The 20,474-nt window shown below is 41.0% G+C and overlaps 2 protein-coding genes, 1 long non-coding RNA gene and 1 pseudogene across 4 annotated transcripts; 1 reads left to right on the top strand and 3 right to left on the bottom strand.

Moving 5' to 3' along the window:
- Nucleotides 1-1,439: 1,439 nt before the first annotated feature.
- Nucleotides 1,440-3,029, bottom strand: LOC146675173 (uncharacterized). Its single transcript, XR_014910653.1, has 3 exons — nucleotides 2,937-3,029; nucleotides 2,468-2,735; nucleotides 1,440-1,752 (listed from the first exon to the last, which is right to left on the bottom strand). It is a non-coding gene; the product is annotated as an uncharacterized LOC146675173 (long non-coding RNA).
- An 8,793-nt stretch (nucleotides 3,030-11,822) lies between these two features.
- LOC146675172 (uncharacterized) lies at nucleotides 11,823-13,725 on the bottom strand (annotated as a pseudogene).
- Nucleotides 13,637-16,278, top strand: cdca9 (cell division cycle associated 9). Of its 2 annotated transcripts, none has more exons than XM_085400274.1 (10): nucleotides 13,637-13,951; nucleotides 14,032-14,163; nucleotides 14,238-14,275; nucleotides 14,361-14,412; nucleotides 14,552-14,616; nucleotides 14,779-14,840; nucleotides 15,340-15,432; nucleotides 15,628-15,709; nucleotides 15,914-16,000; nucleotides 16,072-16,278. In XM_085400274.1, the coding sequence occupies exons 1-10, from the start codon at nucleotides 13,747-13,749 to the stop codon at nucleotides 16,114-16,116; spliced, it is 861 nt and encodes a 286-aa protein (XP_085256400.1). In that variant the 5' UTR covers nucleotides 13,637-13,746; the 3' UTR covers nucleotides 16,117-16,278. The 2 variants fall into 2 exon arrangements, with proteins under 2 accessions (XP_085256400.1, XP_085256399.1); XM_085400273.1 differs by having other exon boundaries at nucleotides 15,337-15,432.
- A 310-nt stretch (nucleotides 16,279-16,588) lies between these two features.
- Nucleotides 16,589-20,151, bottom strand: plin2 (perilipin 2). The gene is made up of 8 exons (XM_085400272.1): nucleotides 20,057-20,151; nucleotides 19,776-19,821; nucleotides 19,385-19,580; nucleotides 19,036-19,118; nucleotides 18,601-18,865; nucleotides 17,928-18,106; nucleotides 17,414-17,530; nucleotides 16,589-17,280 (listed from the first exon to the last, which is right to left on the bottom strand). The coding sequence occupies exons 2-8, from the start codon at nucleotides 19,803-19,805 to the stop codon at nucleotides 16,846-16,848; spliced, it is 1,305 nt and encodes a 434-aa protein (XP_085256398.1). The 5' UTR covers nucleotides 19,806-19,821; nucleotides 20,057-20,151; the 3' UTR covers nucleotides 16,589-16,845.
- Nucleotides 20,152-20,474: the final 323 nt, after the last annotated feature.

Genomic DNA, 20,474 nt, shown 5'->3' with positions numbered 1-20,474 from the left:
AATTTCAATAAAAATATATGGAAAAAACAACTTGTTAATTTGTTATCATTTTATAAACATTATTAATTATTTTACATTATTTTACATTAATTATTTTACATTTCCGTGTTTTTAATTATCATTTTTCGTAAATCCCATTTTTGGTGTGTGTCTCTCTCAATTTTCCTGCTATTGAGTGAACAACATACTCAGAGCCCTGCTGCCACTTCATTAGTGTGACCAAGTGGTCGGCGGGGTTATAAAAGAAATGGTAATAAAATGACAACGCCACCAAGGGGAATTTCACCCCCAGGAAATTCCTATTTAAGGAAAATAGATTAAAGGAATAAGAGAGGCCGCACAGATTCAAGGATGCACACCGACGCAGGTTGGCTCCAATATCAATAATTTTGTTTATAGTGAAAATAGATGAAATATTAGAAAACAAAATGTAGCGTCCCAGGCCAGACTGACAGACTTGCCAGACTTGCCTCTGTTCACTGAAATAAACCAGAGCAATACGTTAAAAGAGTAAAAGGACTCTGAGCGTCAGGCTCGCTACATATCATAAAAACTAAAACTTCAATCTTTAATAGCTTTAATAAAAGAAATCACACATGCACACCAAACTGGAAGGCTTACACCCCACAAATCAAACTACAACTCGTGCTGGTGGCAATAGTTCAGGCCTTGATCACAAGCCAGTCTGGCTCCGCACAGGCTGAGATCGGCAACTGAGGCGGTTTCAAGTTCCCAGCACGACACGCGGGCAGAGGATCGCTCCAGCCCGATCACCGAGGCGTGGGTACAAGCAACAATCCAGAATATAATAAAACCAGGCGCACCAGAAAAAGGTTAGCCCACTTAATAAAAACAATTCCACAAAAATAAAAGATGACACCAAAAAGACGAGACAAGACAAGAGAGCAGCTCCACCGAGCAGGAGCCCTCAAACCGACTAGGCAGGCGTCTTGATTCTCCAATTAAAGTTAGGCGATTTGCCACGGAGAGGTGAAGGCAGCAATCAAACCCTAAAACAAAGGATAAATGTAACCTTAGCCTCTTGTAGCTGTGAATGCTAATAAAAGCAGTTCTAACGGCTTACCCCAGGACCGGAGGCGCTTTGGTGGAGATAACGAGCACCTCTCTCTGCAACGCTGGAATTAAACAGAAACGGCCGCGCTACAACAGGGCCGCAAAACTACACTAAACCAACTTATTGGCAGATAATATTAGTTTTGTTTTATCACATATCAATATTATTTTATTATCAAATTTGGTTATTTTGGTCATTCAAATCTGGCTTCCCCATCACTCACTCACTGATAGATACAGCTTTTGAAAATCTAAGAGCTCTGTTGAAGGACTCTGTGCAGGTTAAAAATCAATGTGTGGAATAATAACAAAGAAAGGTAACCTTTAATTATTTATTTTAATGAATTCATTATCAAACTTTAAACAACATCAACAATGTTTAATCTGTGAAGGCACTGCTGGATGCTGAAGGCCCCCGGTTCCCAGCTCTGCGTGGAGGCTGTGCGAACACAGGTCACTGATGGTCTTGGTCACTCAGGCCTGTGAATCCAGTTCCTGAAGAACTCCGTCACCATCCTCTGCAGGAATATCGCAGCAAGCTTCTCTCTGTCACCATAAAGTATCACAGCCAGTCCGTCAGTCTCGTCGTAGACGAGGTGGTAACGAAACGACTAACCAACACGCAGGACATACAGCGGAGTGGCAACTTCACCGTGTCCATCCATTTCAGCTTCAAGTCTGTCAGAAGGAAGAACAAATGAGTCAGCTGCAGCAACTACTCGTTAAACGCTGTAACTTATCAGAGCTCTGTATAGCTGCTGATTCACAACAATAACAGTCTTTATAAATCTGCACCGGTTATCGGGTTATCCAAGGCTTTTATGTGCGAATGTTTGCTTGTGAGAGCAGCTAGCCGGAGTTCAAAGGAGCTGGCCTCGCAGCCCGTCAAGGAATGCGCTGGAAGGAACCAGGTTTCGTAAGATTTGAGTTTCAAACTTTATATAAATTTTGAAACTAAAATCCAGTCTTTACTGGTATTGAGCTGATTCTTTTAAAGATGATTTTTTTTTGAAATTTGGAAAAATCTGTTAACACAATCATTATGAACAAGCTTTGAAAACCAATGTTGAAACTGTGAGTCTACATGCTGTGAGTCAACTGCCGTAAAGATTCAAAGATTCAAGATTCAAAGTGTTTATTGTCATGTAGAAGAAATGGCATTTCTCTGTGCAATGAAATTCTTCCTTTGCTGTCCATACACAAATGCCAAGTTAGGGAAAGGAACAAGATAAATAAGGATAAAAATAAGACAAGACATTAAGACAAGTATAGAGTAAGCAAATAAGTAAAAGTAAAGCGCACAGAGATTCACTGCAACGACTAAATATTGAAAGGAACTTAGAGGGGAAAAACAGCAAAAGTAGAAACAATGAGTCGAAACAAAGTCGCTTACCTTTATTAATAATGCAGATGAAGATAATGATCCTTTTCTTATTTTCTTCTGTTTCAGCTTTTAGAAGCGGGACCAAAGGGACCAAAGATTGTCTTCGTCAACGGCATAATATTCTAATATGACTACTGGAACGACTTGACCGCAGTCTCAGGCACTAGGCGACTGAGCACAGCACTTCCGCATATGAGCGAGGGGAAACTCCTTGCACGCATTGTTCGATCTTTGCTCTCTCTTCTCCCCTTTTCTCAGGTAGATGTTATTTTAACAACTGAAAATATGAAATAAACACACATGTAAGCCAAGACTCTAAAGAAACAGCGTTGTTGTTGTTCGGTTTTTCATTTCGCCATTTGTTGATTCACTCGAAGAGCAATTAACGTAATATGGGTCAAGTGATCAGTTTGATATCTTCTGTGATACACCGTCATATTTACATTATTTGTACAGTACGAATGATTTGCTTTGGTACCTGGTCAAAATCAAGCTCTCCTCTGTCTGCCCGGCTGCACTTCTTCGCCCTCGCTCACACGCCTAATGCTCAGTCGCCAAGTGCCTGAGCTCGGATCATACCAAAATTAGGGGGAATTAAGGACTGTGCGCTATGTGCTTTGAATATTGTGTGTAGTTTTTGTCTTATACAGTTGTCAGTCGGGCATCTTACACTCCCAAAGACCCCGGGCTTCTGAAAAAACAACCCGGGTTTAAGCCCAGTAATACATCCCCACATTGCACAGTAAGAGGGGTCTGAGAGCTAAGAGGTAAGTAAGAGAGTGTGCAAGACTCGTCTCTCTCTAAGGGGAGAGACACTGACAGGTCTCACATACTCATCCCCTTTCTTACGATGCACAATTGTGCACTAAGTGCGATAACTTACCGACGACTCATATCAGAATATTATGCCGTTTATACGTTGACAAGGAAGAAGGGCAAGAAGACAAACTTTGGCCCCGCTTCTAAAGGCTGAAACAGAAGAAAATAAGAAAAGGATCATTATCTTCAGCATTGTTAATAAAGGTAAGCGACTTAAGTTCATTGTTCCCACTTTTGGCAAACTTGAGCCCTTTTAGCTTTCCCAAGTTCCCTTTAACGTTTATTTGTTTCACTGAGTCAGCTGCCGTGTGCGCTTTTGAAGGTGGGAAGTTTTCTTTGACGTTTTTTCAGTGTTGTTAGTTCAACAGAGAGAACTGATCATTAGACTGGGACTAGGACAAACGTTACTCCTCGGGCTCTCAGTCTTTAATCACACTTGCGAACTTGTCAAAGGGGTTTGGGTTATTATAAAATCAGGAGCGTTCATTGTTTGGGATGAAGAAAGTTTTTATGTGATCCTTGACTCATCTGTGATTTGTTTTCTTTCTGCAGGGTTTGAAGCCGTAATGGATGGAGACGGTGAAGGAGCCGCTCGGGCACAGCTGTGTGTCCTGCAGCTGCGCTCCTTTCACCTGCATCTCTACTACGACCAGACTGACGGGCTTGTTGCCATGCTGTACAGAAGGACACAGAGGCTTGCTGTCGTATTCTTCAGAAGAGTCCTGACGGCGGTCATCCAGAATGGGGATCGCAAGCATAGCAGTGTGTGACCGAGACCGTCAGAGCCTGAGCTTACATGGAGAAACCAGCCGCCTTACCTCAATATGACATGGGCAGTTGGAGTTTGTATCTTTGTAGACCTATTTGTATTTTTAATCCCATAAATAAATGAATATTATAAAAACACACATCAGTTATCTTTCATTTTATTAATCCATGCACCAATTTTTGTTCTAGAACCTGAAGAAGTCGCCAATAGGCTAATAAAATGTAATAAAATGTAATAAAATGTTCTTTGTCATCTTTTCCAGCTTTAATGCGCATCTGCGCCAAAAGTAGGCGATTAAAAAACGTCAAAAATATGAAAGTTTACTTCTAATATAAATTTGGGAAAAACTAATGGATGTTAATGTGTAGTTCTCAGAATAATTAACCCTCTAGTGCAGAGCACTATTAAACCCATGTTCACGGTATAGTTTTTTAAAATTAAATACAAAGCACCAAAGATCAACAATTATTTGTGAATTGTGGACAAAGCTTCAGAGAAAGTGGCTTCTTTCTGAAGGGGGCTGGGCAGCCAGTCTCTCTCTCTCTGTCTGTGTGTGTGTGTCTGAAGAAGCAAAAGTCTGAGGAGTTTGGGGGATGGCAAGAAGCAAACAAAACCAAACCACTTTTGCTTCTTCAGACACACACACTGTCTGTTGTGGTTGTGGTTTGGTTTTGTTTGCTTCTTGCCATCCCCCAAACTCCTCAGACTTTTGCTTCTTCAGACACACACACACAGACAGAGAGAGAGAGACTGGCTGCCCAGTGTGTGTCCTGCGAGCGGCAGAGGCACACACGGACAGAGAGAGGGAGGGAGAGGTAAAAGTGTGTGTCCTGCGAGCGGCAGAGGCACACACGGACAGAGAGAGGGAGGGAGAGGTAAAAGTGTGTGTCCTGCGAGCGGCAGAGGCACACACGGACAGAGAGAGGGAGGGAGAGGTAAAAGTGTGTGTCCTGTGTTCGTCGAAGAACGCCGACACCGACTTGGTGAAGTCTGCCTCTCTTGTGGATAAAGGTAAGATTGACTTTTGATTTCAAATACAAACACTTGAAGGTAGTGTTTGTACGTTAAACAAAACTTGTCCGTAATGGTAGTGTTAACAGATTTGTCCAAATTTAAACTAAAAAAAGAACAAATCAGCTCAGTTGCAGTAAAGACTGCATTTTAGTTTGAAACTTTATATAAAGTGTTCATTCAATGTTTATGCTGGATTGAGCAAATATGACAAGTTATACAACAACTACAAAACTGTGTGAGTGCGCTCTCTCTGTGCGCTGAATATTTTTACACATTTTGTTGTTAATTTTGACACTAAATTGAGTACAATTAAAACTGTCCATAGAGTAAATTTAACTCTAATTCTGAGTGGTCCGGGACATCATAATGTCTAACTCGCGTTATGATTGTGATAGAGAAGCAGCCTATTTTGTTTTTTTAAATCAATATCTGAACGTATGAACAATAGACTGTCAAATCAATGAAAATACAAGTTAAAAACATTTCAACAAAATTTGTTGTTAACACTGAAACACACAGTAGGCCTACATTAGATATAGGGCTGCATTTTAAAATGAATTAGAGAAAATAAATAACATGGCTAAATTTTGCAGTTTCTTTCTTTCCCCCTTGTATTCCACTTCCCCACTTTCTGTTGTTCAGTGAGAGAACTGAGCTTCAGTTTGCCCTTCCAGGATTTTAAATCTGGGCTGGAATGGTGTCAGGGCCATTCTCACACACATGTGTAGGTGCTCGTTGGTGAGCCTGGAACGATATTTAGTTTTTATTATGTTCATTGTGGAGAAAGCTGCCTCACAGCTGTATGTGGAGCCAAACATGGTCAAGATGTACAGGGCTACTTTTCTCAAATTTGGAAAGCTGTCTCAGACCATTTGGAGCCAGAAAGTGGCAGGTTCAGTTCTTCCAAACTGCTTTCAGGGCCACATCTGCTTAGAGCCCAACCAGTTGCATTTGAAGAGGCCCAGCATTTGCCCTCTTGAAGTGCTGTGTGACTTCCTTTGAGAATCCTCTGACATCAGTGATGAGAAATGGGTTCTTTATGAACTGCTGTCCAAAGCTGAAGCTATCAAAACGTTTGCTGAAGTTTTCAATCAGCTTATCAACAAAGTCAACAAAAGAGGACACATCTCTCTGTCCCTGAACCTGTTCCTGAACCTGCGCTTTGTGCGCCGAGCTTCATTTACATTAGTCCTTCATCAGTCCTTCGTGCTCATGTCTAGATTAAATGTCAATCTTAGGAATTGATGAGTTTGGTAGATCTCATTCATGAATTTGAAGTTTACTTCTTTTACTTTGGGAGAAAGGGGAAGAGAAATTTCTTTTCTTCAGAGAACCTTAATCTCCTCATTCTCAAAAAGTTTCAGAATTAGGAAAAAAAACGTTCTGATCAGGGGCGGATAGTAAAACTTTGTTCCATCTCTGGGAGCTGCCAGGATCTAGAAAAAGCTTCTCCACTGAGACAAACCCGGTGTGTCTGATTACAGCAGTGGAAAATAGAGCAAAAGGGGCAGGTGCTAATTTTTATTTATTAGTATTTTATTTATTTATATTTTAAACATTCAGGGACAGGTGTCTGCGAGTCAATGACATCCGATGAGTCCAAAGCAACTTGTTTCATTTAAAAAAAAACCTTTTACTGTGTAGGTGCGTTTAGTTGATGCTCACATGTCAGTCCCTGGCTAACCAGCCAATTTGTCTGAGTGAAAAATATGTAAGAACCAGTGAGAGGCAAGCCAACAAGACAAGAATATGAAAATGAGTACTCAGAGAGAGGGTAGTCTGTGGTTCTGTGTTCATTCTTCTTTTACATTCTGGTTTAGATTTATAATGCAGCCAGTTTCACTGCAGTGAACCCTTGAAACAGAAAGATCTCTAATAAAGGGACTTAAGGATTAAATGTACTGGTTTAACGTTGTTCCTAAATTTGGTTGACTTTTGCCTGTTAGCTGCTCCAAGTTTCCTTCAGGTTTACTTGTTTAAAAGGTACTACAGTGTTTTCTTTGACGTGTCTGCAGCTATCGCTGACTGTGACTTATGGTTTGTTCTTCCCTCTAACAGACTTGAAGCTGCAATGGACGGACACGGTGAAGATGCCATTTTGCTCTATGTCCTGTGTGTGTGTTCCTGGTTTCGTTTCCATCTCATCTACCACCAGACTGACGGACTGGCTGTGATACTTTATGGTGACAGAGAGAAGCTTGCTGCGATATTCCTGCAGAGGATGGTGACGGAGTTCTTCAGGAACTGGATTCACAGGCCTGCGTGACCAAGTCCATCAGTGACCTGTGTTTGCAGAGCCTCTGTGGGATTTTCAACACAGTCCTCTGGTGACGCCTGATGGCCAAAAGTATGAAGAGCAGCTTGAATCTACAAAATGAACTGCTTCATTATGACGAGTTCACAATTCTCTCTGATATTGAGCTGCCGTTGCTTTGCTTTTTGGGAGGTGAAAAAAATGTTACGTCTATTTGTTTAATAGATAAATTTGGTCAATAAACGTTGCTTATGCGCCATGGTGTGGTCTTTCTTTGCTTGTGACTTCTTGATGTTGGTAAATACAATACATGAAAAATACATATAATATACATATAATAATGTACAACAGATTATGGAGTACGCTTCTGCTGTGAGGTCCTGCCTCCATGAACTCATGCAATTAATCACTGGACAGAAAGACCGCTGTGTGTATAAATAATATGATACTGGGCCAATTTTCTTATACATATGTTTGACCAGGAGGTAGAACTGAAAAGGGAGAATGCTTATGAACTTGTAAAGTAAAAACGTGATGCATTTAAGGTTATCCGTTTGGTTTTTGTTTGAGAAGAGAATTTGTTCCACTGTGTGATGGTCGAGTTTCTTTTCTTGGAGATAATTTCTCCTGCATTAGAGGAAATGTGGAACAAAGAGGCTGGAGAGCCCAGAAACTGCAATGCAAGTTGGTAGAGATGCAGGTGTACGGTCTTCCTGGTGTCACAGACGATCAGCTAAAACTATTAAACAAATTAAATTGCTGCCAATTTTGTACAATAATATTTTAAGATTATTTAAAATATAAAATATATATTTTTTATTATATTAAATTTAAAGCATCAAATGGAAATCTTTCTAAAGTTATTTAATGATATTAATATTATGAAAAGTACATTTTTGTTATGTTATGTTTTCTATATTTTCAGATAACATAAACACAGAAAAATGGTGTTACAGGGAGATTTATAACAATAACTAAATATGCAGTTTTTACAGTTTTCCCAAGCTGTAAAAATTACAAATGAAACAATAAATAAAAATTAGCACCTGCTCCTTTTGTGCTACTTTACACACTCACACACATACACAGACACTGGGTTTTAAAGAAAATACATTAAGAACAGCTATATTAGAATTATATTTCAAATGTGACAAACTTATATATATATATATATATATATATACACACACACACACACACATACAGTGGCTTGCAAAAGTATTCGGCCCCCTTGAACTTTTCCACATTTTGTCACAAACATGAATTTTATTGGAATTCCACGTGAAAGACCAACACAAACATTTTTTACAAATAAATAACTGAAAAGTGGGGTGATATATTTATTATTTATATACATTTATTTCACTAAAAACATGTAAAATATTGACCTTTATCTTACCTCATAATGGAGATGTCTCTCATGTAGTGCAGCTTGCAGAAAGGGGTCCCATCCCCCCTCCCCAAATGAAATTTCACACAGATTTTTTTTAAAGGGCCAGTGTGAAGTGGCAAACCTTCCTGGCTTTATGAGAATATGAGAAATATGAGAATGAATATGAGCTACAAGCATACTCTGATGGGCAAAGTTAAGTGGCAAACCATCATACCTACTAAAATTTGTCCTGGAATTACTCTGTGACAGCAGAAAAGTGCATAAATTACTTACGGAAGGACGTTTTACCAAAGTAGGATGGTTTGTCAGAACACCGGTATTTGCCAGAAACTGGGTCCATGGCCCGGGGGTTGGGGACTGCTGCATTAGACAACTATAGAGCACCTTAGAAGCTAACCTGTTTCTTTAATGGGTGTTTGGGCTGTTTGCATTTGGATCAGTGGATCAGTGATCGTGTGCTCAGGAGACACCCAACATCCCCTGCTTCAAAATAATCTCTGCCAACTTTAACAAGACATTAGTTTAAGTGTCACAGAATCGATAAATATATAGTAGTCAGAATAATCAGTCATGTTTTTTTCTGAACTGATGAAAGACAAAAAGCACATTCACTTTACACACAGCTACAAGGTTAAGTTGTGTGGATGTTGGTTATTTAAGGTGTCACGTGACCAGTGGAAGGTAGTTGACTTCTCAGTGGCTCAGAAAAAGGCCTGTTAAGCTTGTGATTTATTAAATATATCCCACCCCCATCTAAGAACAAATCTGAAGAGCAGTTTCAGCAACAGGTTCCCACAACCTCGCTGTCTGAGGGAACGTTACAGGAGGGCATTCCTTCCCGCTGCTATCAGACTCTTTAATTCATCCACTTGGGTCAGGTCCACACATGTGGAACAGAATTAATCACGCCTCACTGCACCCTGTCACTTTTTTACACCATGACATATATTTGTCCACATACTTGTCCTTTTATACTTATATGTTTATTTGTAGCTTTAACAAGATAGGTACAAAATAGGTACATTTTTATCTATTTATCTTAATATTTATCATCAATATCTTTGTTGCTACAGTCATTTTGTATGAGTGCTTGATGTTGGTTGTATATTTGCGCGCGTCTGGTTGTCAGTAGCAATTTTTCATTTTTGATGTACGTAACCAAGATTGTTAACATTTGTAATTGTATTTATAGGTTCAACATTCCCAAAGGCTTAATGACCCGCAGTTAAAGCCATGGGCAGTAGTGAGAAAAAGACAGGTTGTCTTGGGAGCACACTGTAACTGCACAGCTGGCCTTGGTGAGAGCTGCTCACATGTGTCAGCTGTGTTGCTCAGCACATGGCAGCATACCGGTGGAAAAAAAGAAGAGATAGCTGTTACATCTAAGAAGTGCAAGTGGGCCATACTAAGTGAGGAGTCTTCAAAGAAAGTTGAGTATCAGCAAAGCAAGGACATCATTTTTAACAACTCTAAACAAAATAACAAAGAGAAATCTGCAAAAGATCATCCTGGCCTCCCAGCTTTCCCACCTCTGACTGCTGCAAGACCAACTGTATCATAACCTCTGCCAATGCCGCACACAAGTGGGGAAGATCATCGAACCTAAATTAAAATTGCTATGCTAATGCTATTTTTGTTATTAATATAATTCAGTGTTTTATATTGCACCTTACTACTGAAGCAAGTGGCTAGTTTGTAGAGTTCAGTGACAAAGGCAATAAAACTGTTTTTCTGATTTTGATTCTGATCTGTATCTGTCAATCAGGAATATGAAATGTGGTTAGTGGAAATCATTTGAGATGGATGTGAAGATCAAAAAATAGCGAGCATCTGCCATTCTCTTATTTTGATATTTGTAGGACAAGTAAAGCTTTCCCTTCGAAAGTCAAGTCACAATAAGCAAACAAAAAGTGAGAGTTAATAATGTGTATTTGTTGTTTGAGATCATCAGTCACATCATTTTCATTTACATCACTGGAAGGGCACCACAGATTCAGATACATTTGTAAGCGCACAACATGCACCCACAATCTTGTCTAGATAGGTCACATCATTTTCTCTGTCTATGTCTGTGAAAGTTATGGGGACAGTGCTTTGCAAGATCATGTACTGTTGACAGAGAACTCCTATTACTCTTTTATATGTATCCTGAGAGAAGCTAGACACCTGGTGTTCTGTGAGAACCATGTTCTTTGATTTCTCCAGTGCCTTCAACACTTTTCTTCCCACGGTTCTGAAGGACAAGCTGGAGATCTCTGGAGTGGACCATCACCTCACTATCTGGATTTTGGACTACCTCACCGACTGACCACAGTATGTGAGAACTCAGGGCTGAGTGTTGGACAGGGTCGTCTGCAGTACGGAGGCCCCAGAGGGAACAGTTCTGGCTCCGTTCCTCTTCACCATCTACACTGCAGATTTCTCCCACAACTCCACCCAGTGCTTCCTGCAGAAGTTCTCTGATGACTCTGCAAAAGTCGGCCTCATCACTGATGGGGACGACAAGGAGTACAGAGGACTGACCCAAGACTTTGTGGACTGGTGCCAGCTGAACTACCTCCAGATCAAAGCCAGTAAAACCAAGGAGCTGGTGGTAGACTTCCGCAGGCACAAGCATTCTCCACTGCAACCACTGAACATCCAGGGTATGGACATTGAGGCTGTGGACAGCTACAGGTACCTTGGCGTTCATCTGTACAACAAACTGGACTGGACTCATAAGTCGGACGCCCTCTACAGGAAAGGGCAGAGCAGGCTGTACCTGCTGCGGAGACTCAGGTCGTTTGGAGTGGAGGGCCCACTCCTGAAGACCTTCTATGACTCTGTGGTGGCCTCAGCCATCTTTTACGGTGTGGTCTGCTGGGGTGGACAGGAAGAGACTGAACAGGCTGATCCGAAGGGCCAGCTCTGTTCTAGGATGCCCTCTGGACCCAGTGGAGGTGGTGAGTGACAGGAGAACGGCGGCTAAGCTGTCATCCCTGTTGGACAACATCTCCCACCCCATGCAGGAAGCTCCAACAGCACTGAGCAGCTCCTTCAGTGGCAGGCTGCGGCACCCACGGTGTGGGGCGGAGAGATTTCGCAGGTCTTTGGGACTAATAAAGGTTATCTTATCTCATCTTTTCCATCCAGAGGAGACGAAACAAATGGAACCTTGAGGTCAAATTGCAATTAAATATTTTACTGTGTGATGTAACTTGTACAAGGAGTAACACTGAGCACTGGATAACAATCTACTCGGTTTCTCTAGAACTATTTCTAAACAATCTATGATGCAAACAGTCTTCTCAAAGCTGCTCTTCCGAAATGCACATGGCAGAGATTGTCTTAGGGATTCTCTGTCAGGCCACAACACTAGACTTGGCACCAGTCTACAATGCATCACACTGATACAGTGTTTGAAAAGCTTTGAAACAGTGGTTGAGTCAATTTTGAAATAAAAATCCAAAAAGTCAAAGGACAAGTTCATTCAAAGCTTCATTAACGTTGACATGTACTGCTGAAAACATGTTTAACAAGATTTAAGTTGGAGAAAAGGAGCCACAAAACGAAAAACTGTAATGAGAATTGTATATGTTGGTAAACCAGTAAGAACATCAACCCTACACTGAAAATATGCAGTGTAGTGTTACTCGTTTTTTCTTTCAGCAACACATTTTCAGTCCTAAGAGCTTGGCAATCTTGCTCAAGAGACTGGAGGCGTTTACCACATGTTTCAGTGCTACATAATAGAACATTCTCATGGAGAACAGGCTGGACATCATTTCCAGGTTCTTCATTGGTGAAGTCCTTCAAAAGCTGTGAGATGGGAGTTTGGTCTGCAGTAGGATTCTTGCTATTATCTTGGGGATATTCACTTGGTTGACTGGTGAAAACACAAAAGAAGTGTAGTAAGGGAGGTGTTAAGATGTAAACCGCATTTGTGTCAATTATTCTATTCCTACAGTATACTACTACAGTACATGATACCACTACTAGCTTGTACTAAACTTAGAACCCAATTGTGCAGAAACGTTGTGGTTTATAATTTTACCGAGTAGGATAAAGTGGGGATGAACAGATTAAGATCTTTTACATACATTAATTTAAGTATGACAGTTAGAATAAGAGACCAAATCAACATGCAACAGAAAGACTTTGATATATTCACCTTGGAGGGATGCCTTCTGCAGATAGCTTTATTTGCTCTATCCGTTGTAGCTTTGCTTTCTGTCTTCTGTTGAACACATCCAGTCTCATTTTTGTTCTCCTTTTCTCTGGAGATGAAACGTAGTTAAAAATAGATGGAATAAAGTCCGGACTCAATGGATTATCGTTCTTTCTGCCCACAAAATAAACATAAACATTTCAGTATTTCTACTTTAGAGCTTGCTAACTTAGAAAGCACGACAGGAAGCCCACAATGCATGCAACTATGTGGTTTTGCACTCATCAGAAACCACAATGATAGTCTAGTAAATAATGAAAATACTTATGTTAGAAAGCTTGTATTTGGTAATTTACCCGATATGAAATGATCGCGGGTTATCCCCAGAAACACTTCCGTTGTGTTTTTTCCTATTTGTGTTTTCGTTTTTCCTATTTCCGTTGTGTTGGACTAAGACTGTTTTTTTGAAGACAGATTTCCTGTACAATTTTGGAGAGTAAGACATACATATGGAAAGTTATGTATAATCCGGATTATACATAAACATGTCAGATTTGTGAATCTGGAACATGTCAGATTCACAAAGGTCACAATCACAGAGGTTTGTTTGCTGTTTTTCAACAAACTTCTAAAGTGAAACCTGAAAATCTGAAAAGTGACAATTACAAACTCTTGAGTAAATCAAGTGAATACTTTTCTGGATGTCCATTTCTTAAACAATGTCTTGTAAAACACTGCCACCCAGTGGTGAAGTAAAAAAAATGTTGCAAATTCTGATTACAGTTAGTTTCTTTAACATTAGTTCAAGTTTTGTGGCTGATCACTGTGAAGTGTATCCTTTCGCCAAGCAACACGGTCAGAATAACCTCATTACTTCCACCCCGCTGCGCGCATGGATATCTTCATTAAAAGTGCTGCGGTGTCAGGTGTTCGGCTGTCTAGTTATTTGATCGCAAACTCGAGTCCACCGAAGCAGCGTGGGGAGATGGCGTCGCGGCGGACGAAAAACACAAGAAGCGTGCAGAGTAAAGAAGAGCTGAGCCGGGAAATGCGGCGCAGCAAGCTGGCTCTATTCATCCAACAGTTTGAGAAAGAAGGTGAGGTGCAGCCTCGCTGCAGCCGCACCCACGTAAAGCTTCATACTTCATTTCTGACGTCCATCCATCTTTCCTTACAGCCCAAGAGCGCGTAAACGAGATGGAGGCCAAAATGGAGAACACGCTGGCCACAGTGGAAAAAGTATTCAAAGTGGAGCTGATGAAGATGCCTCCTTCTCTTCAAAACACCCTCATAGGGGATTTAATAAGCGGTGAGTCCTCTGTGATTTTTGTTATTTTTGAGCGTCTTACATGAACAACAACTACCGACTGTTTTCTCTTGTAGAGGAGGAATTCGCCAGTGAGGAATCAATAGCCAGTAAGGTGAGTTGGGTTTCTGGTTATAATCTGCTGTCTATAATTTTATTATTTTTTTATTAATCATATGTTGTACTTGGACCTTTTGCAGAATGAGTGTGGTGAGGTACCCCAGCCCCGCAAACAGATAACCAGTAAAAGAGGTGAAATCAAACTACATTTTTCCATTTTGTCCAGTGAGGTTAACAATTGATCTTGTCATAGGTAAAGACACAAACCTTAATTTCTCCAAGTTATTTTGGGTTTGTTTAGCTGCCATTATTTATACTCGTATTTTTGCAGCTAAACCCACTGATTCACCAGACCAGTCTGCCCCAACCCACAGGGTCTCATCCAAAACCTCAAAGGTAGGTGATGCAGCAGGTGTATTTGCACAGGCATGGCTGTCACTGTGATTTTAAACTTTCCAGTCCTCATTAAAAAAAAAAACCCCACGATCTCTGGGGAATAAAAGCAATCGTTTACATTTCTTTATTTTCTGTCTTCTTGTTTTGTGTCTTTGTGTTTAGGGAGTGAAGGAGACTAAAAGGACGAGGACATTAGTTTGTAGTAACAGCACTGGAAATTTCATGTAAGGATTAGGCTCAAAGTCACACAGTGCATGGTTATTTACTGCTCTGAACCCGATCAAGGCCTTATCCAGTGTTAGTTGAACTGGTTTTCTTCTTAACTGGTATGTTTGTCATTACTTCCACCTGCCAAGAGTTCTCAAAGATTTCTAGATACCCAGGAGGTAATGACATCAATGGAGCTCATTAGTTTGTGAACAGAGTTTAGATCATCAGAGGAAAATGACATATAGTAGGATATATTGACTCTTTGATGGTACCACCTTGGTAACATACCAAGACCCCCAAGAGATCCCCTGACTGAATTTTTGTTGGTCACCAGCGTCAGTCTGAGCAGGTCATAAAACCCTCGCTGAGCACTTTTAAATGTGGGGTTGGCCATTGCTGCTTTTTAGTTGGCATGGAAAAAACCACTTGTTCTACACGGGGAGTGGAGTATGCAAACAACCAGGTAAAATGAAAGGCCGTTCAGCTGTAACACCAGCACTCTAATTGCAGCAGACCCTCCTCAGTCATAACCAAGAGAACTCGCCGCTTGGCAAGTTGCAAGACCAACGACCTGTCCCCGCTGAGCCAGTCCAGACTTAAACTCAGGTCTGTTTGACGCCTTTGTTCGATCAGAAACATGTACTGCATATGTTTTGTTTCTGGCTAAAACTATTTATTTTATTTTTTTAATGCTCTAAACTGTGAAGTTTAGCTCCTACGTTGTTTTTAAATAGTTGGCGAGTACAAATACTGTCAGCTCTCATTAAAATGCACTGATGTGAGTTCTGTGTTGACCCGCAGGTCTGTGGTCTCTGCTGGTGATCTGCACTGTTCTACAGCAGGCTCTACTGCACATATCGCTGTAACCACAGCACAGGGGCTGGTACTTTTTTTTTTTTTTTTTTTTTTCTTTCTCTACATTTCAGAGTCAAACTTGGCCTAAAACTAAGGAGTTTGTCCTTGTTCTTGAGTTCAGTGTATGGAGTCAGATTTTTGAATAAAGTGTTCCTTATGTGAGCTGAGGTCCTGTGGTTTAACAGATTCTAGACATTGATGTTTTTCACAAGTCAAGTGTTTCTCTTCATAGATGGTGAGCTTTTCTGAAGAGACTAAAGATGACATTAACTGGGACATGCTGGATGACGTGGCGCGGTGCCAGATTAAGAAGCTCTCGGTAGGAGAAGGCCCACTTCATTACAAACTGTACATAGAAACTCCATTTGAAACTGTTATTTCACTTTTCAGAGTCTGATAGATTATCTGTCACAGCGGAGTGGCTGCGACAGATGACCGAAGAAACCCAAATATCCCCGTGTCCAGGATGTCTGTCCAGATGGAGCTCAGAAACACATTTAACTTCAAGAAGTTTCTATTATACGTGTTCAGCTGAACAGTGTATTTACAATGCATTTGTGTGGGTTTTAAAACTAATAATAAAAGATTAAGTGTTAATTCATGACTAAGTGCCAAATTATTTGTATGATGGTATTTCAAATGTGCAGCTGAGGTGTTAGTTTGTTTTTCCTTAAATGTACCACGTGGAGCAAATGTTGTGTAATAGAAACCAAATGGGGACCAGTGTTATTGGGTAATTAACCTATTTAGGAATGTCTTTAAATGCCATCAGTGTACAGGTTAAACTGAAGGTAGTATGGGCTAGCCCCTGCCTAGGTAATGGCTTACACACATTTCATGATAGTAAAACTAAAAGCAAGTATTAGTCCCCAATAACTTGATGCAAACTCTGAACAGATTTCACACGTTTATACTGAAGCAAGCACAGGTTTATTGTTCTAGATAAATGATTTGTATGATAATTGTGGAGAATGAAATTGCGCAATTAAAGTTCAATATTCTCAAGTTAATAAAATGTACTTTCTTGGTACTGTGGAATTACATTTCAGGTTCTGTGCTAATACAGTTGAGATTTTAAAAAAATATAAAGTAAAAGTTTGCATACAAAGCTGTCAAATATTGCCACAAAATTCAGAATATTAAGCTTTAAATTGTAATGGATCACTACAGGGATTCCATCTCCACCTCCATGGGCTCCTCCCTCTGTCCCCGTGTAGAAGAGCTGGAGGATGTGGTGTAGGTGCTGCTGTCTTCAGATGCTGGTATGGGAGTGGGCTCGGGAGCCATCCGTGGATAGAAAGGTCCCACCAGCCAGTTGAGTGGCGTGTTGTTGATCAGATAATCCATGACGTTGTCCAGGGACTCTTTCATTTTGCTCAGCTGAACTCTGCTGCTGGTCAACCCTGTGTCTGGCAGGTCTCCCAGCGCCTTAGCTTTGCTGAAGTTGGCGTACACCTGTGAGGCAGAGTAGCCGAGGGACAGCGCCTCCTGCTGGATGTGGTTGGGGAGACCCTGCAGGCTGGAGACGAGGACAAGGCAGGTGGTCTGAAGCTGCTGGGTGAGGGAACGCGCTAGGGTCAAAGTGCGGGACTCAATTACCTGCATAGATGGAGAGGAACAGATCTGAATAAATTTGCATTATTTTCCCACTTTAATTCAATAAGATAAGTGCTGTGTACTCTATCATAAGTGAATCTTATGGATAATATTTTATCTCAATGTAAATCTTTACCTCTGCCTCATGACAGTTCTCCTGGTTTGGACTACTGGACTTCCATGCAACCAGGGAATTCAACTTCTTGTTCACCATCTGGTTAGCACTGTCAATGTTCTTTCTGCCAACCTCAATCTGAAGAAAAACACAGGAAACGTTTTTGTTTTTTTTAAGTCCAAAAGCAGTGAAAGGACAGAATGGCTCTATCATCTGGATAATAAAATGAACCAATATTGGCATGATGACTGATGCTGGCAAACAGTGTGGCATTTACTGATGTCAGTGAATGTGTTGTGTCATCGCTTTTTAAGGGTTAAATATTCAAAAATGGTCTAAATACTGTATATGTGACTTTAAAACATACTGGGTGTTTGTATAACGAACATTCCTTTGATATCCAGGAATAAAAGAGTAAATGTCATAACCTCCCCTCCAAAAAACAAAAAGTCCCTTCCTGTGAATCTTGTTCCTTGCTCATTATGTTAGAGAGAGCGTGCGTGTGTGTGTGTGTGTGTGTGTGGAGGAGGCCCACCAGGTCAACAGTGGAGTTCAGCTCAGAAATGAACTCCATGCAGCGCTGCTTGCGATCTCGTATCTGGACCATGGCTCTGCTGTACGCTCTCTTGCGGAGCTTGGTGGAGAGAGAGCCCAGGCGGACGTAGTAGTTCGGCTCCTTGTTGTCAAAGCTTTTCACAGTTTTTGCCTCCAGCTCTGTTATAAGGCAGGGAAACATGGAAAATCCCAGTCAAACAACAAACTATATAAAGTTGTCTTGTTTTTTTTGTTTTTCTTAAAACCTAAAGTGTGGACAAGTGTAAAAACATTAGTTGTACTTGTTCAGACCGTGAGAAGAGATCAGTTGAAAGAATCCTAGTATCAAGACTGTTTCATAAGCCTCAAAACACCACAGCTCAGCCTGATCAGCTCTTTTTATATGAAGGCACTAATGCAAATTTACACACATAATGTGATCCGGTCAGCTTTTCTGGAAACTGGACCACTAACTGAACTTTGTCACATCTTGTCACACACACAAGCTTAATCTCGCTAGCTTTTATTTGTATTCTGTTTATCTGAAAAACAAACTGGAGACAAATCCACCTTTTAAATTATATGTAAAAAGTAAATCATTAGAAGTATTTCCTTAAATATTTAAAGAAAAATCTATAGAGGCATTTTTTTCTTTGTCTTTTGATTCCACTCACCCAGCTCAGCCTCAGTCATAGGTAAGTACTGCTCCACCAGACTCTCGGATGTACTCAGGGCTGTGTCGACTCCGCTGCTGATGAGCCGTGCCACTCTGCTCTCCAGTACAGTGCTCACGCTGCCGTTGACGACAGATTTGGTCTTGTCCACCCCACCGTGCACCGCGCCCCTGGTTTTCTCCACAACGCTGGTCAGAGTGTCTGAGACTGTGCCCGTCACGACATCTTTAGCAGTGGTTACTACATCCTTGGCATTGGACACAATCTGGGGAGATCCACATGCATTTTTATTTTAGTGATTGCAGCAAAGGATGAGTTTAAAGTTTGTGAGGAAACAGCAATTGTGAAAAATGGGACAAAGGTCACGGCTGATAACCGAGGAGATTAGCACATTTCACATTGTGAAATTGAGCTTGCTGATGAATCAATGCATACCTGCTCAGAGGGCTGGTGAAGAATCGGCAGGGTTTTCTCAATCTTGTCCAAACCTTTACAGGCAAGATCATTGGCCATGGCAACTATAGAAGAAAAAACAAAAGAATGCTTAAGATTAAATAAAGTAAGTAAATGTTGCTTAAAAGTAAAACAAGTATAAAATCTAAACCGTATCAGAAGCTATGATGCTTATTTCTGCCTGATTATAATAAGTGGGTGAAAGGTCGCAATGCCTCAACGGCCTGACTTGAAAAGACAAAGCGTGACTCAGTTTAATCATCCCTGCAGTTTCACTCTGACCTCCTCCCACCTCTAATACCACGCCTACAGACGGATGAATGGTTCTTACTCTGAGGCTCCAGCTTGTCGATGATGGGTGAAGCAGTGGTGAGAGCCACTGAGGTGATGGTGCGGACTCCTTGCTCCGCGGCCTCACACACAGTCTTGATGTACGGGTGGTTGTCCTTTGTGCTGGAGTACACACTGGACACCAAGCCATAGGTGGAGCTGATCAGAGGAAGGCTGGCGACCCTCTCCACCACACTCTGTAAAGCCAACAGAAAGAAAACAGTTAACGTATAAGTCTCCGAACTCCTTTAAACATTACGGAGTGCTATTTTGTGACGGGCTATCGGCGTAAACCCATGGTTTTAAAATTGTAAACCACATAAGACATTTGAAAGCATAGTTTCACGAAATGTACTTAAAACTACAGTACCTGAGGGCAAAAACTAACTCACCTGAGTTGGAATAACTTCAGCGGTTGCCATTTCTGTCCAGATAAACCTGCAGACAAAGAAAATGCGATTTAGTTCAAGAAAACAACAAACACGTAGAATCACGACATTTTACAGCAGATAAACTGGAGGTTGTTACTTCCGTATTAGGTTCTTTAAAGTTTCTCATAGTTAGCTACATAATAATAAACGCTCAAGTGAACCTTCTACCGATAGAAAGGCAATGCAACTGTATTAAACAGCAGTTAAAACACATAATGAAACAGATACCAGTGGACACTTACCGAGTAACTTAACTATTTCCAAACGATCAATGAGCTGACTGATACTGCGCGAGCAGGCTGTGGCGGTTTTTATGCGCAGCAGCTATCGCGAGATCTAGCCAAGCGCTGTGACGTAGCGTCGCTACTGCTTGTAGGGCAAAGGTAAACGGGGTAAAAGTTTGGTCGGGGAATTCCTCTGAAATCAGCTGTCACATGAGCAGGCGGTGACACAGTTCAGCCCATGGTTTCATCTCCTTTCAGCAGCCATTCAAGTTCAGTGACGACACTTTTTAAAATGTACATATTTTTAATACAACAGCAGAAACAGTGGCTCCAAAGCTGTGAGTAGTCTACACTGAATATGGCTGCACTTCTTTACCATGGGTCCTAGGAAAAGGAAATACATGAAAGCCTCTTCACCTTTTCCCCTACAGTCTCC

This window comes from Rhamphochromis longiceps, linkage group LG3 (assembly GCF_057381845.1).
Source record: "Rhamphochromis longiceps isolate RC_006_pf linkage group LG3, R_longiceps_female_GT1.1, whole genome shotgun sequence".
Taxonomy (NCBI): domain Eukaryota; kingdom Metazoa; phylum Chordata; class Actinopteri; order Cichliformes; family Cichlidae; genus Rhamphochromis; species Rhamphochromis longiceps.
Note: the sequence above shows the minus strand (reverse complement) of the source record. Positions and strands in the feature narration are given on the sequence as shown.